Source organism: Acomys russatus, chromosome 21, assembly GCF_903995435.1.
Source record: "Acomys russatus chromosome 21, mAcoRus1.1, whole genome shotgun sequence".
NCBI lineage: Eukaryota > Metazoa > Chordata > Mammalia > Rodentia > Muridae > Acomys > Acomys russatus.
Window position 1 is genome coordinate 44,611,547 of NC_067157.1, and position 16,943 is coordinate 44,628,489.

Below are 16,943 nucleotides of genomic sequence, written 5' to 3' on the forward strand. Positions count from 1 at the left end.
CCCTCACCTCCCGCCGCTCGGCGCCGGTGTAGTCCAAGATGGAGGGCGCCCTGTCGGCGCCGCTGCCCGTCCGGCTGCTGCTGTTCGTGGCGCTGCCCGCCGCGGGGTGGCTGACCACCAGCGCGCCCAGGCCACCGTCCACAGCCCCGAAGGTAGGGCAGGGCGGGTGCAGCAGGCCGCTCCTCTGCTCCTCGGGGAGGCCGGTCGCGGTGACGCTGCCCACTCCCGCGGGCGGACAGGCGGTTGGACAGGTGCCGGGCAGGACAGGGTCTGGCTGCCCGGGGAGAAGGGGATGCTGGGCTGGACGGGCCGCCCTAAGGAGAACGCAAGGAAGGCGCGCAGGCGTCCCTGAATGTGTGATCAGGACTTCGGCCACAGAACTTGAGATTCGTAGCGCCTCCCGAAAAGTGCGCGGTCGCGGGTGACCTCGGGCGTTTGTTATGGCTCCCCGGCGCTTGGGCCTGGCGATGTTTGTGTCGCCCAAAGAGCAGCTTTCCAAGCCACCTGTGTCTGCTTCGTCGCTACCAGGAGGGAGCGCCTTTCCCGGCTGCGGGGCCCATTCGGGATGGCGACGGGGAGCAGTTGAAGACCTAGCGCTTCCTGGTGTGGCTTTTTATTGGATCTTGGTTGAGGTGGGGTCCTTCCTGTGTCCTGAGAGGAGCTTCAGCATCCCTGGGGAACCGCTCTGGGTCACAAGCTTTGCAATTGACTGTTCTGGCTGGCTGTGAGAACCAGGGCGTTGCAATAGTCTGAGGCAGCCCATTTTTACTTATGTTGACACATGTGTTTTTCTTCAGTTGTATAGTAGGAAGAAGTTTGGAGAGCATAAAATTCGGGTTTTCCCCAAATTACAAGAAATTTAGGAGATTGACTGTATGTTTTGGTAGGAACATACTAAATACAAAAGCGACAGGCATGACACATGCCACATTTTGTTTTAAAAATTTTACCTGTTATGTGTGTATGATAGTGGATTACGCCTTAGCAGTGGAGGTCAGAGGATAACCTTGTGGAGTCAGGATTCCCTGTGGTTCTGTTTGGCGATGAGAGCTTTTGCAACCCCTGAGCCATCTCTCCTGCTGTTCATTTTACTTTTACTGTTTTAGAGTTATGCTATAACTCTTGTGAATACAGACATTATAAACATGTCACAGTGTCAGTCTGGACACATTCTGGGTAGCCACAACCTTGGAACTCTAAGCACACTTGTATATGAAATTATACCTGAGCCACATTTGCTTCTGGGTGAAAATAGCAACAGTACCAGCACCAAGAAACCAAATAAATATTGGGTGATTTTAAAATAATAGAGATATGGACTTATTTCTTCACTTTTACAATTTCAGAGATCCTTTTTCATCAATTATGAAGCTAAGAAACATTTGAACCTGCCCACACAGAAAAGCAAAACAAAAACAAAAAACTTACTTGCAAGGTTAAGTCCACAGCACGATGGGCTAGCTCCTAGTAAATTCACCATTTCATCTCTCTCTTTCTAGGTCTTCATTCCACTTTTGGAGAGTAGGCAAAACACCCATGCATATACAATAAAAATAAAGGTTAATTTTTTTAAAAAGTCCTCAGAGGAAGAATTGTGACCCGGATCAGAATTTAATGTCAGATGAAAGTAAGAAATGGAATTTTCTTTTTGCAATGAAATCATTCAAGAACTTAAAAACCAGTTGTATATGTCTATGACATGCGTATGTGTGTGCATGTGAAATCACTCAGGAGTATCAAAAGGGATTGGTGTGTGCATACGCACACGTGTGTGTGCATGGGTGCACATTCAGAAGTGTATGCATGTGTGTGTGGTAGAGATTGAGTCCAGGGCCTTGGACCTACCAGTGAGGTACTCTTCCATATCCCTAGGAAAAGAATTCAACTTGGTTCGTTGGGAAAACAATAACAAAAACAGTGCACCTGTGTCCCTTGTCTTTTATAAACGATGGCTTTGCTAAGCAAATTTTATGGTGTAAATATAGCACGTTACTAGGTATGGTGTCTACTCTTGAAAAGCAGAAGCTGTAAACAGATTCTCAGCCTTTTCTGAGCTTGTGGAAGAACAGTGGTCTCTGGTTTACAGACCCTCCCGAGGCGGTGAAGGCACAGCAGGAGGCATGTGGCGTACCTGCTCAGCTTGCACCTGCAGTCAGCAAACGGAAAGGATCGCTGGTGTGCAGTGGGATGTCTCTTTTTTCCTTTTTATATTCCAGACAAAAATAGCCTATGATGTAGTGTTGCCCACATATTCAAAACCAGCCTCCCTCCTCAGTTAAACCTCTGGAGCTGGCCTTACAGACATACACTGAGGTGTGTCCTTAAGGTGGTTCTAAATCCAGGCAGCTTGACAGTGCAGATTAGCTGTGACATACCTTGTCTCTGGGCTGGAGGTGGTGTGCTATAGGGGATATGCTGTGGGGGTGGTGTGCTATGGGGGATGTGTGTGTGTGTGTACGCACACATGCGCGCACATGCGCGTGCTATGGGGGTGGTCTGCTGTGGAGGGGGTGCTGTAAGGGGGTGCTATGGAGAGATGGTTCAGCAGGGAAAGGGTACACCCACTGCCAAACCTTGTGACCATTGATGTAGCCCCCACTCCTGGACATATTAGACCGATTGGTTACATCCCCACTCCTAATAGGAAAGCTTCTGATGAACAGTAACAGGTCCCTGTGGCCAGCAGGTTTTCTTGAAGCAGTGTTTTTCTACAAAGAGCATTCAATCAATAAACGTAAGTGTGTGGGTAGATTGCTGATTGGCCAGACCTTTAGCAACAGCAAAGCTGCCTGCTGCAGAACTTCCCCAAGAGGCATGCTCAAGGAGGTCAGAGGGGACTCCATAAGAAACCAGTGGGTGTCCATGGGCGGTGGAACCAGTGTGTAAGCTGCTGAGTGGTGTATAGCCTTGCAGATGAGTGACTGCCAATGCAAACACCAGTGACCTTAACGGAGAGAATAAGTTCCGGAGTTAAATGCTCTGCTTCTACACAGCTCAGAAGCAGGCAAAGCTAAGCAGTTCTATGTTTAAAGAGACAACTTGTAAAACTAAAGAAAAGTAGGTAATGATTCGTAGAGATCAGTACAGGGGTTTCTTCCGTGGGGTGGGGGCAGTGGGCATGAGTAATATTCTGTACCTAAACCCCAGCTTTGGGATCAAATGCCTCAGACGGCTGAGAGCGCCTGCACTCCTGTGCGCACACACACACACCCCTAATTAGAAATAATAGAAATAAATTTAAAAATAATAATTAAAGGAGAAATGAAAAACGAACTGATTATTGTCTGGGTAGATGCTTCAGCATGTAAGAGCACTTGCTTTGAAGACTGACAGCCTGGTTTGATCCTCAGAACCCAAAGGTACTCCCCAAAGATTGCCTTCTGAGCTCCACACACGCACCATAGCATGTGTGCTTGTATTCGTGTATACATACAATAATAGCAAATAAAGAGTATAAGTAAACCAGGTTATTTTCCATTTGTAAAATGTATATCTGTCCAACCTGTACATTTGTTTTGTAGGATGGCATCAGAATTAATGTGACTACCTTGAAAGACAGTGGGGAAGTATCAAAAGAACAGGTTTGTCTCCTTTTGATTATATTTTTAGTATACCATTTAGCCAGGATGCTTTACTGATTAGTCCATTTTCTATTATTACATTTAAATGCCTGAGGCAGGCTACTTTATTTAAAAAAAAAAAAAAGCTTTGTCAGACTATATGAGGCTTTGCTAATGAGGCTGGGTATAGCAGCTTGTTCTTCCTGTAATCCCAGCACTTTGGAGGTCAAGGCAGAAGACTTGCCTCAAATTAAAAGTCAGCCTGGGCTTCTTAGGTAGGGAGACTGTCTTAAGGAACCAAAAGCCAAGGGCTGGAAAGATGGCTCAGTGGTTAAGAGGACTGGCTGCTCTTACAGAGGATCCCCAGCATGCACATGCAGCTCACAACTGTCTGTAATTGACCTAGACCAGCAGGTCATTCTTAGTGACAGGGTTCTGGGGCTGGATGAGAAGATAAAGAAGGTGGAAAAGTTGGGGTCAGGAGGTCTGGCATAAGCTATGTCAAGGAAGCTTACCAAGAAGTACAGTACCAAGCTGGGCGTGGCTATGCATGCCTTTAATCCCAGCACTTGTGAGGCAGAGGCAGGTGGATTGCTGTGAGTTCGAGGCCAGCCTAGGCTACAAAGTGAGTCCAGGACAGCCAAGGCTAAACAGAGAAGCCCTGTCTGGAAAAAAACCAAAAGAAAGTACAGTATGTGGAGTTTTTTTGTTTGGGGGTTTTCTTTGCGGGGGGAGGGTGGGTTGTTGTTTTTTGAGACGAGGTTTCTCTGTGTTGCCGTGGTTGTCTTGGACTTGCTTTGTAGGCCAGGCTGGTTTCGAACTCACAGAGATCCACCTGCCTCTGCCTCCCGAGTGCTGGGATTACAGGCGTGTGCCACTGTGCCCAGCCTGTATGTGGTTTTAAGGGGGAGAAATAGGACAGTGTTGGCAAAAATCTGCCCACAATGGGACAAAGTCATCAAGAAGTGAAGCCATGCTGCACAGGGGAACACTGGATACTAGGGTGTCAGAGTAGGAGCTGGGACAGATAACCGTAGCCCCTTGCAGTGGGAAGAGTTGGGTTCTCAGAATCACAAGCCATAGCCCTCCCAAGGCCCTGGCTCCAGCCCATTACTGACTGCCTCTGCCAAGCATGCCCTTCTCTGTTTTTGTTTTTGTTTTGGGGCGGGGGTTTTTGAGACAGGGTTTCTCTGTGTAGCCTTGGCTGTCCTGGACTCACTTTGTAGACCAGGCTGGCCTCGAACTCACAGCGATCTGCCTACCTCTGCCTCCCGAGTGCTGGGATTAAAGGCATGCGCTATGATGCTTGGCACATGTCCTCTCTGTATCAGGCCTCAGGGAAAGATTTGATCAGCCTCGCCTTCAACATCCGTCTTCAGTTCCAGGGGACAGAGTGCCCTCTTTGCCTCTTAGGCACTACACACATGGTTCACAGACATGCATGCAGGCAAAACATCCATACAAATAGAATAAAAATAATAACTTTAAAAAAAAAAAAGAAGAAACCAAACCAAACAAAAGCCTCAGAAAAAAACAATGAGGCTTTTGTTGTTTTGTTTTTAGCTTAGTTACAGAGGCTCAGGAGCACATCGCTGGCAGTGGTTGTCTTTGGTCTCATGGGAAATGGGTACCACAGTGATAGGTGCTCACATGAGGAAAAAAATTCATTTTGCCGGGTACCAAATAGCAGAGGCTGGGGTCCCACAGTTCCTTTGAAGCCATTGTCCTAGGGATTACACATCTACCACTAAGCTTTGTATCTTAGAAGTCCCCCCTTGCACCCAGAACATCACCACACCTAGAGAGACCAGGCATATGCATCCTTGAGGGACAGCCAAACCATTACACCTGCCACACACATAGTGTATTTGTGACAGGGAGAGTCTGTTGTCACTTATAAACCACTGGAATTAATACATGTGCTGCTTTGTTTTAAGGTTGTTCTTAACATAACCTATGAGAGTGGACAGGTCTATGTAAATGACTTCCCTGTAAATAGTGGTGTTACCCGGATGAGCTGTCAGACTTTGATAGGTGAGTACTGTAAACTGTTTCCAACATTGCTCTGCCTTTAATACTAAATTCATTCTGGATGTGATAAAGTTCCACTTTAAAGTGATACCTTACTTATATAGTAGTAACTAAGGCATTTAAAACTATGTTGATTATTGTCCCTTTCGTGAGACTGGAGTCTAGTTTCCAGTAGGTTAACAGTTTAAGAGTGGGCATAGATGTGGGCTAGCAAGATCTCAAAACCTGGAGAGGTTCTCACCACAATTGTAGAAAACAAACAGATACTGTTTTTGTGGGTCCTACTTTATTTCTTTTACTCATCTGTCAACAGAATGCTATTTTTAAACGACATTTACTTTTCTGTGTATGGCGTTTTGTCTGCACGTGTATCTGTGCACCTTGTGTGTGCCTGCTGCCCAAGGAGGCTAGAAGAGGATGTTGGATTCCCGGGGACTGGAGTGGTAGTCAGTTGTGAGCTGCCATGTGGGTTCTGAGAACTGATCCTAGCTTCTCTGCCTGGGCAGCAAGTGCTCTTAACTGCTAAGCTACCTCTTCAGCCCCATTTTTCTTTTTAAACTTGAAGGTTTTTTGTTATTTAAAGAATCAGATAATATTATGTTGGAATATACCATTTTATTTGAATAAGATACAGGATATGGGAGGTGTCCATGCTCTGGTTTGTGAGAAGCAATGATGGGCCCAGCTGGCCTGAGGTGGGAAGTTAAGCAAGGTCATTCGTTCCTGGAGGCAAGCATCATTGAGGGCATTCTTTGGAAGCTGACTGCTGCAGCGAGACAGTCAACATCAGGGCTTTTGTTGTTTTTAGTTGATTTTACAATAGAATTATAAAATTTGGGGACTAAGTTCCCACCACTCTGATGTGTTTAAAACTACACTTTTCTACAGTTGACTCTCTTGTGTCCAAGGCTGTGGGCTTAGACATGCTGACCAGGCCAGATGGGACACTAGTGAGTAAACAGGCAATTAAAACCCTAATGAATTAAGACAGGCACTCTGCTATGCAAGCTTGTCTTTCCATAGTGTCAGCTCCTGGGGCCGCTGAGATAGGAGAACCACCGAGTGTTTGGCTCTGGAAGCTGTCCAAACAATTCAGTGAGGGAAGGTGCAAACCTCTCGTCCCAGCTCAAAAACGCTTTTTAGTGTGCTGGAGATAGAACTCAGCAGTAGAATATTTGCCAAGCACGTGGACAGCCCCGGGTTCCAGCCTCAGTACCATAGTAAACATAACAAAACCACTTAGACAGCTAAAGAGAGGGTGATGAGGTCCCTCCCGGACGGAGAGCTGGTTGACAGTGCCAGAGAACTCATGGCTGACAGCGTTAGAGCAGAGAGCGTAATCAGAGTGACACCACAGTGACAAACCTTGCATATTGTGAACGTGGTGTGGCTGAAGGAGGAGACTAGTGAGGAAACTGACAGTACAAAGTGGTAGTGAATTGTGTGTCAGGTGTTCTGGATCGAGGGAACAGTCCTTTAGAGGCTCGCAATGCGTTTAAGCCACTGGATGTGCATTTAGAACGTATATCTATCTGTGTGCGTCCTTGACAAACTGGCCTCATAGTTGAGAGACAACAAGTATATGTTCATCTTGTGGTGAATTGATTGGTGTGTGTTGCTTTAAAAATATTTAAAAGGTTTAATGTTATTTGTGTGCAGGGGCGCACAGAGGCTAGAAGGGAACATTTAATCCTATTACAGCCATTTGTAAGCTACCTGCTGTGCGTGCTGGTTCTGAACTCAGATCCTCTGATAGAGTAGCAAGGTCTCCTGTGCATGCACCATCTCTCTAGTCCCGTAATTTGCTTTTTTGCGACATTTTTGTTATGTGGCGCAGGCTAGCCTTGTGCTACCTCAGCTGCTCAAGTACTGGGATTATAAGCATAAACATTCCTTGATGTTTTATTCTTCTTAAACTTGTTCTTTATTTTTGAGAATTTCATACTTGTGTATAATGAAATACTATCCTATCTTCCCCGTCACCATCGCAGAGGGAGAGAGCTCTCACCCTTTTCCTACTCCTGTCCTCTCCAGCTGTAAAGTCACTTACTGCTGCAAAGGATTGTGGGTTTTGTGGGTGAATAAATGGCTGCTTATTTTGTAAACGTGAGCCTGTCTGTCTTGTGGCTTGCTTTTTATTTGTGCTGTGTCACTCCTCACTGGTAACCAATACGAAATCACAGCAGCGAGGCTGCCACTGTAGCACGGCACATTCAAGACTGCAGACCAGCAAGCACTTCCTTATCCTGTGAGCGGAAGCCACTGGAAGGACCTGCCAGCTCATCTCTGCTTTTATATGTTTGCCGCTGTCTTGTTCTAAGTAAATGTCAAAAAAAAAAAAAAAAATCAAATAGAATAACAGCTTTAATGGTGATTTTTGTCTAAAATCTCACTGTTTTGTTTTTTTGGTTTTTTTTAATAGTGAAGAGTGAAAGTCTGGAAAATTTGGAGGAGAAAGACTATTTTGGAATTGTCACTGTAAGGATCTTAGTTCATGAGTGGCCTATGACATCTGGTTCCAGTTCACAACTAGTTGTCATTCAAGAAGAGGTAATAGACATCGACGGCAGACAAGTAAGACACTTGTTAACTGGGGCTGAATTTGTGTTGTGTGCAGGTGTTGGGTGCTTTTGTTTCTGGATAATGGGGAAGAAGGTACCTGTCTAGTTACTTTTCTGTTGCTGTGAAGAGACACTATGACCAAGACAATTTACAAAAGAAAACATTTCATCGGGGCTGTCTTACAGTTTCAGAAGGTTAGTCCATTGTCATCAGGGTGGGGCACGTGGCAGTAGGCAGACATGGTGCTGGAGAAGGAGCTGAGAGCTGCATCCTGATCTACAGGCAGACAAGGCTGTGCTCCTGAGCCCTCCACCTCCAGTAACCTCCCTTCCTGCAAGGCCACACCTCCTAATCCTTCCCAGACAGTTCCACTAACTGGGGACCAATCATTCAAACAGCCTGTGGGGACCATTCTTATTGAAACCATCACAGTACCCTAGAATTGGCTGGATCTAACCACATAGCATATTTTCTGTTACTTTTGTGTTTCGCTTTTTACAAATCTCACATTCATATATCTTTATGTCATTTACAATGTGCTGAGCACCAGCAAACCGAGAGAGTGAAGGGGCTTGGTGGTGTTGGTAGCTCTGCTACCGCCCCTTGGTGCTGTGTGAATGAAGTGAGGCTGCTGTTGAGGCTGTAAGTGCCACACAGTAGGAGCAATTGTCTGAACAGGACAGAAACCAAAGAGGGAAGTTCACTTTTAAACTCCAGGGCACTACTTAAAGTAAATGATACTTATCTTTTCTTTCATAGGCTCAACAAAAGGATGTAACTGAAATTGACATTTTAGTTAAGAACCAGAGAATACTCAGACATTCAAGCTATTACCTCCCCTTGGAAGAAAGCATGCTTTATTCTGTCTCCCGAGACAGTGACACTTTAATGACCCTTCCCAACTTTCCCAAAAAAGGTAATTTTAAAAAACTATTATTTAAGGGCCAGGTGTGGTGGCGCACGCCTTTAATCCCAGCACTAGGGAGGCAGAGGCAGGTGGATCGCTGTGAGTTTGAGGCCAGCCTGGCCTACAAAGTGAGTCCAGGATATCCAAGGCTACACAGAGAAACCCTGTCTCAAAAGCAAAAACAAAACAAAAAACTATTAAAATAGTAGTGAAATTATTTTGCCTTACACACTTAAAGAGCTTTTATTTATATATGTGTATATGTGTTGTGTATATGGATTTCTCCGAAGGCCAGAAAAGAGCCAGGTCCTGGAGCTGGAGTCACAGCATGGGTTCTGGGAACTGAACTCGGGTCCTCTGGAAGAGCAGCCAGCGCTCTTAAGCAGAGTTGGCCCTCCAGCCCCTATAAGCTCTTAAGCATTTGTCATTATTTGCAAATGCTGGTATAGAACTTTACTTTGTATTTGGAAATAGGCTTCTTTAAAAAATACTTTGAGAGTGGGACCAAAGCAAACTGTTTACATTTTTGTTGTTTTGTTTTTGAGACAGGGTTTCTCTGTGTAGCCCTGACTGTCCTGAAACTCACTCTTTCGATCACCACACCTGGTAGAACTTTTACATTTTATTGCATTTCCTTCTCTCCTCCCATGCCCTCCCCTCCGCTCCCTCCTCCTTTCCTTTCTTAGGCAGGGTCTTATCTGTAGCCCAGATTGGTCTGCACTGTGCTAGGTAGACCGGGGTAGCCTTGACTCTGTTCCCCCTGCTTCGCAAGTCTAGGGTTACAGGAATGATCCACCACACCTGACAGAAATGAAAATTTAGATTTTCTATGTGACAAAACCGTAACTTCTGTAGCCCCTTGTGGTGGTCTGAGTCCATTTTTCCTGGTGTCAACTCAGTAGGTAAAATTCCTGTGCTCTTATGATGAAATACATGTTAGGACAGTAATCACAGAGATTACTGGTCACTCTGTCAGAGCTTATAGAAGATGCCAGCGTGCTGCCAGCAGTTTGCTAACTGTGTTCTCCCTCTTCAGTGGGAGGTATGAGTTCACTGCAGACCACCAGCCATTACCTCATTGGGAATGTGGAAACCACCGTAGAGGGAAATGCTTTACCTGGCAAACTGCCTGAGACTCCTCTCAGAGCAGAGCCTCCATCTTCATACAAGGTAATTCAAATACTTGGTGGTGTCTTTACATGGCGCTACCATAAACAGTTATGCTTACGGTAAAGAAGATAAATGTGTACTTTAAAATGAGGCAGGAGCCATAGGATAATTTTAAACAGTGAATACGTTAAGGTTTTTGTTGTTGTTATTTCAGTCTGTAGCCTAGGCTAAGCTCAGACTCAAGAGTGACCCTCCCGTCTTTATCCCGAGCACTGGGACTTCCGGTGTGAGTCACCACACTTGGCTTGCTCAGGTTTTGTTTTTTTTTTTTTTATTCTGTGTGTGTACTTGCCCATACATGCATGTGCTGTGTGAGTCACAGGACAACTTTCAGGAGCTAGTTCTCTCCTTTCACCATGTTGGACCCAGGTTCAGGTCATGGCTACTCCCTGAGCCATCGTGCTGGCTGGTCTCGTAATCTTACTGTGGTATTCAAGCTGTTCCTGTTTTCCTTCTATAAGCTTCATTTAATGACACAGTCACATCATGAGTATCAAGACCATGGGTTGCATTTGCTTGGGAATCTTCAGTTCCAAAGTTCATTCTCATATCTCCACTTTTTTTTTTAGATTTATTTCTTTATTATGTATATAGTACTCTGCTTCCATGTACGCCTGCACGTCAGAAGAGGACATTAGATCACATTATAGATGGTTGTGAGCCAGCATGTGGTTGCTGGGAATTGAACTCAGGACCTCCAGAAGAGAAGCCAGTGCTCTTAACTTCTGAACCATCTCTCCAGCCCACATGTCCACTTTTTAAAATTACTCAGCTCTCACCTTGTATACATACAGTTGCAGAGTGCCCTCAAGATCCTACACAGGGACTGAGTTTGTTAAAATAATACATTTGGAGTCATACTGCTTAGGATAAAAATGTGACCTGCAGTTTACTGGGTTGGCCTTGGCTTGGCCCTAACCTCTTTAACTTATTTCTTAGGTTAACATGTGCTTACTTTATCAAGTACTGCAAAATATCTCAAAGGTGTTGTAAGGAAGAAGATGGGCATTCCATGTGAAATTACATCAGTATCTACCAAGAGCATTAATATAACACATGGCATTTACAGATAGTTCATAGAGCATCCTAGGATGCTTGCCGCTAAATGGGTAAGGTCTATGCAAGTAGTTCTTAGCAAAGATCAAAATCGTTGGTTTGGGGTTGCTGGAGTCTAGATCAGGGGGCAGTGTGCACAGTGGCATCTCCATCCCCCACCTTCAAGTAGGTCAGCCTCAGAGGGAACTGTCTTCTTAGCCCATGCTATCGGTGTCCATACCTGGTTCCTTTCTTACTCTTGAAACATGAAACACGTATTGTACAGTGGGCCTTTGCCGCTCTAAGAGCTGCCTTTGTTTCTCCCGTTCCTATCCTCTTCCTGCAACAGTGACAGGCCTTACTGGTCTGTCAGTCAGCCTTAGTACTCCTGTGATTTTTAAGTAGGCAGCACGATAAACAATTTTTTAATCTGTGTCTTGGGGACTTTTTTTTTTTAATTTTTAAGATTGTAAAACATTTTATTTAGGTACATTCTAAAACAAAAATTTGTTGTTATGTTCTATGTGCCTATGGTCTCCCCCCCATCACTGGGGAGCTAAGGACAAGCGCTGATTTTTGAGCTGTTTATCCAAGATGAGGCTTCTTTCTTTCTTTCTTTCCTTTTTTTGAAGTTAGTTTTGACAAACATTTAACCAATTTAACCAGTTATAATCAAGACACAGGTTGCTTCTGTCACCTCAGAGCCAAGACATCAAGAACATTTGCCAAGTGTAGTGGCAAAAAAACTGGACAAAAATATTACACAAGAGGCTGGGAGTGGTTGCGCGTGCCTTTAATCCCAGCACTCAGGAGGCAGAGCAGTTCTATCTACAGAGAGGTTCCAGGTTGGCCCATCTAGGGCTGTATAGAGAGACTCTGTCTCAAAAGAAAACAAATTTAAAACTTTATAATAGGGCTTTCTAATCAAAACCCTCTTCCCAGGTAATGTGCCAGTGGGTGGAAAAGCTGAGGACAGCACTCTGCCGGTTCTGGGCCAGCGTGCTTCCTGTGTTCTTCATGGTCCTCAACGTCATGGTGGTGGGAGTTCTGGGCGCAGCAGGAGTCATAGCTGTGCTAAAGCTGCTTTTCCCGGTGCACGAGAACAAGTGAGTGCTTCTTGTTTCTCAGACATTCTTAATTGTAACTATTAAAAAGTAAGCCATGTTCACTGTGTTCTGTAGGAGAACGTATTGTATAGCAGAAAGTATAGTAGAAAGGGTAAGACAGTCAGAGAAAAAAGTAACTTTTTGTAGCCCGTTTTTCAATTTTAGCAGAATTAAAATATATTTTTATACTTGAGATCACCTTGAGATTGCTTTCAGAAATCCAACCATGAACAGAGATGTTGCTTAGTGCTCCTGAGAGCAGAAAATGAACCAGAAAACTAGGAAGTACTACATGGATGGAGTCAGTAAAACCCATACCACTTGTCTCAACTCCAGAGCATCAGTCTAGTCATGTCCGAAGACCATTGAGGTCCTCACTGCAGCACATATGGAACAAAGCCGAAAGCACTGAATGATCTCTTGCCATTTGTAATGGGGCAGCATCTCATGTGGCCCAGACTGGCCCTGAACTTGGCCATGTCGCTGAGGATGGCTTTGGATTCCTGATCCTCCCACCTCTACCTTCCAAGTGCTGGGATTACAAATGTGTACCTGCAGGCCTGGCTGGACACTGAGTGTCCCTAATTTCATTTGATACTTGTGGCCACTGGCAAACAGGTTCTTTCAGTCCACTCCCCTTTTTCTCTCCTTACATTACAGGCCGTGAAGTAATGTTGCTCAGTGGCTAAGAAAGAGTTAAAGTGGCCACAGAATTCTGAGGGCAAGAGGCAGAGAGCCTTACAGATGCTGTCACTGCCCACAGTCAGATTTTAGCAGTTTATTAGCTGTTCAGACACCAGCCAGGCTGACAAAGTACAGTACTGGCTCTAGGCATAATGGTCTTTATTGGTAGTTGTAGGTCTTGACGGGCATGAATAGGGTTAGGAGCGAGCATTTGTTACCTGTTAGTCCTGGTGGCCTGATATCTGCTTAGTTTGTGGGTGCTGCCATACTCCAGTCTTAGGGACCTGCTCTTTTTGTGGTTTGGTTTGGGTGTCTTTAGATGGGTCTCCATATGTAGATCAGGCTGGCTTTGAATTCATGAATGATTCTCCAGCCTGTGCATCCTGCATGTTGGGATTCTGTGTGAGGCACCACACCTGGCTTATACATGAACCAGGAGTGGGGACTGAATCTCTCATGGGGCTAGCGTGCTTTGCTAACTTCACTGGCCTGGTTTCTCCAATAAATTTTTAAGCCCATAAGCTAAAGTTAGGAGGTTGTAAACATACTTAATGCAGTCCTCAGTGCTGTCTGATTTGTAACATCAAGTCACTGTATGTCAGTACTTGCACCCAAAACAAAGTAAACTGTTGCATTATATGATAAAATGGACTCCTGGGGCACGAGATGCAACCTGCAAACTGCTGCTGTGTGCCATAGAGAGCAACTTAGAGCAGCAACACCTGACCACATGTACAGTCAGACTGATTTTACATTGACTTCTGTTGCTTTTTAGTGGAAATGGTAACATAGGGTCTTGGGTTCAATATGAAAACCTACCGTATGGTCACATTTTTTAGAAACAAGAAGAAATGTCTAAATATGGAGGTTGTGTTCCAGTGGACAGTGCCCAGAAAGCTGCCGGGGCATTCCTTCTTACCAGCTGTACCAGTTTAGGGCAATGACAACTCTTGCCTTGAAGACTTAACATCTTCCTTCACATAGGACCAGGCCTCTGTTCTTTCTAGTCCCTTGGTGTGTGTTAAAGAGAACGTGGAGCCAAGCATTTGTACAACCTGTATAGTTCCTGAGAGGGAAGGAAGGTGGGCTTGACTAGTGCACCACCTCCCGGAGATGTGTGACGCTGGCAATAATGACTTATCTTGTATTTCAGAGGAATTCTTCAGGTGGAGAAAATGGATGTTATGCCTGTGGCACCTATCATCTTATATCCAGATGGCTCTGAGAAAACAGCAGAAAAACTGAATGATAAAACATATATTTAAAGCACCACCTCCAATCATGGACTCTAAATTAGTCTAGACCTGCCATTTGAATACCATTTTATTTAAATTATTAATCAGTTTATACATAGGAATTGCCAAATTCCCAAGACAGCCTACAAATCGACCTTTACAGTGCCAAGTTGAAGCTCACCTTGTTCCTCCCACACATGGGCCAGCTGCTCAGAAGACATGATTGTAAAATAACCAAGATGAAACAAACAAAAGGTGAGACAGAATGCCAAGTGCCAATAACTTCCAGGTGCCTTTGCTGCAGAAATTCTATTTGATTACTATTGTAAAACTTTATAAGAAGCACTTTATGAAACTCTAATAACACTTTTTAAACTCAGTACAGTGCCTTTATATCACATACAACTCAGTATAAAAATCACTGAAGTGTACCATGATTTGTGTCTGTACCAAAATTACTTTATTTTGAATGCACCAGGATTTATAAGTGATGTGGTCTCACTCTAAAATAAACCTTTTCTTTTTTTAAAGACTTGATTTATTTTAAATTGTGTACATGTGGAAAGGGGCTATGTGAACTCGAGTACAAATGCCTGAAGAGGGCATTGGATCCCCTGCAGTCGGGCACTGAACCAAACTTGGGTGGAATGTAAGAGCAGGAAGCACTGTTAATTACTGAGCTATCTTTCTGGCCCCTGTTTAAAGATTTATTTATTATGTATACATTGCTCTGTCCAAATACCTGCATGCCAGAAGAGGGCATCAGATCACATTACAGATGGTTGTGAACCACTATGTGGTTGCTGGGAATTGAACTCAGGACCTCTGGAAGAACAGTCAGTGCTCTTAACAACTGAGCCATCTCTTCAGTTCCTCACACCCCACCCCCATTTAGTAGGATAAAAGTATAGCTGTTTGGGTTAACAAGGTTTACCTAAGGGAGATTCACCTGTAAGTGGTGTAGTATAGTGCAGTCATTCACATGGCTGAAACTGAGGCTCAACTCTTTCGAAGAAGCTGACATGGAATTAAGGCTATGGCCTCAGTCTTCTGGTTGGAAGTATAGTATATTTATAAGCATGTTTCATCTTGTTTCTTAGCTGTTGCTCAGATTGGCCGATTTCAACAGTTAACTGGTACACACAACTTATTTACTCCATGTATTTTTTTATCCTATTTCATTTAAAGAGTTTTGAAAGCCAGCTATGGGAGAGCACATCTGTAGTCCCAGTACTTAATGACAAGGAGGAAGAGCTCGCTAGGCCACATAGTGAGACTGTTTCAGGTTTTTGGTTGTAACCATTTTAAAAACATGACCTGATAAAAGTACTTGCTGCTGTTTTGCCTTTTTCCCCTTCCTACCAATAGCAGGGAATTGAAGACAGGAAAGCACCCCAGGCGTGCTGGGGAGAGATTAGAGGAGGATGGGTGACAAGTTTGACAGTGAAGTTTAATCTTGTTGGCTTTCAATAATTGTTGTGTAGCCCAGGCTGGGTCTTAGACTCACCAAGTAGTTAAGCATGACCTTGATCTTGGATTCTCTGCACGAGGGGGTTGCAGGCAGGTAACAATTTGCTTGGCTGTGCGTAGAGCTGGAGATCAAACCCAGGGCCTCCTGCACGCTAGCAAGAACTCTATCAATGAACACTAGCCCTAGCTAGCTTGGTCTTTTCAAGACAAAGAATAATGGCATGCAATTTACAATGCTGTCCTCCTTATGTCCTTGCTGATCCCATAAATTGTTAGAAAAAGCACCATTTCTAACTACCAAGTGACAACAGTGCTCTACTTCATTAGCATAGACTAGTGAGATTTATTATGGCTTTTTTTCCCTCCCAGTAAGGCTTGTGGGTACAGCACAGTTCTGAATTTACCTGAGTTTGCCTCCTCTTCTGCTGTTACGATGGCAAGCGCCTCTTCCCCACAAGGTGTATGTGCATGGATGCCCACAAGGGCCTGGAGAGGACACGGATCTTTTGGAGCAGGAGCTTCCTAGCCTGGATGCTGAGAACCAAACCCAGCAAGTACTCTTAACTGTAAGCCTTATGTCCAACCCCGAATATATTAATTTCATCTCAGTGGAAATGGTACCCAAAGTTTTATACCAGTACCTGTGTTTGCATGGCCCGTGTGTGTGTGTATGTGTGTGTGTGTGTGTGTGTAGGCCATGCATCAGCCTCTGGTGGTATTTCTCAAGATACCATCTCCCTCTTTTGAGATAAGGTCTCTCAATGGCCTAGACTTACTGGTAGGCTAGGCTGGCTAGCCAGAAAACCCCAGGGATCTGCCCAACTCCTTTTCCTACAGCTGGGATTATAAGCACATACCACCATGCCCAGCTGGGTTTTCTCTTTAAATCTGGTGCTAGAGACTTAACTCAGGCCCTCATGCTGGCACGACAACCACCACTGAGCACCTCCTAGTCCCCTGACATTAACTTTCACTACACTTACTAGCTCTTTGTTTCATTAGTTGTCTCAGTTTTATGCTTATGATTGTGAGTAAATGAGTTAATAAGTCAGCCTAAAGGATGATGAACAGATAAACAGCATGGGTGTAGGAATACTATCTGCATTATACAGCCTTTTTCTGAGGCAGAATAAAGTTATTTAAGCCAAGAGTCATGGCACAAGCTCCTAATGCCAGATAGCAC

At 44.6% G+C, this 16,943-nt stretch overlaps 1 protein-coding gene across 1 annotated transcript; it reads left to right on the top strand.

Annotated features, from left to right (window-relative positions):
- Positions 1-14,816, top strand: Ginm1 (glycosylated integral membrane protein 1). The gene is made up of 8 exons (XM_051164200.1): positions 1-152; positions 3,522-3,581; positions 5,498-5,594; positions 8,014-8,165; positions 8,913-9,069; positions 10,097-10,230; positions 12,208-12,371; positions 14,209-14,816. Exons 1-8 carry the CDS (start codon positions 39-41, stop codon positions 14,318-14,320), a joined length of 990 nt encoding a protein of 329 aa, XP_051020157.1. The 5' UTR covers positions 1-38; the 3' UTR covers positions 14,321-14,816.
- The last annotated feature ends 2,127 nt before the right edge of the window (positions 14,817-16,943 follow it).

Excerpts from the sequence above, each read along its gene's own strand:
- Ginm1 (XM_051164200.1), top strand. The coding sequence starts at position 39 with ATGGAGGGCGCCCTGTCGGCGCCGCTGCCCGTCCGGCTGCTGCTGTTC. Across the intron at positions 3,582-5,497 it reads GGGAAGTATCAAAAGAACAG|GTTGTTCTTAACATAACCTA; the intron begins GTTTGTCTCCTT and ends CTTTGTTTTAAG. Across the intron at positions 12,372-14,208 it reads TTCCCGGTGCACGAGAACAA|AGGAATTCTTCAGGTGGAGA; the intron begins GTGAGTGCTTCT and ends CTTGTATTTCAG.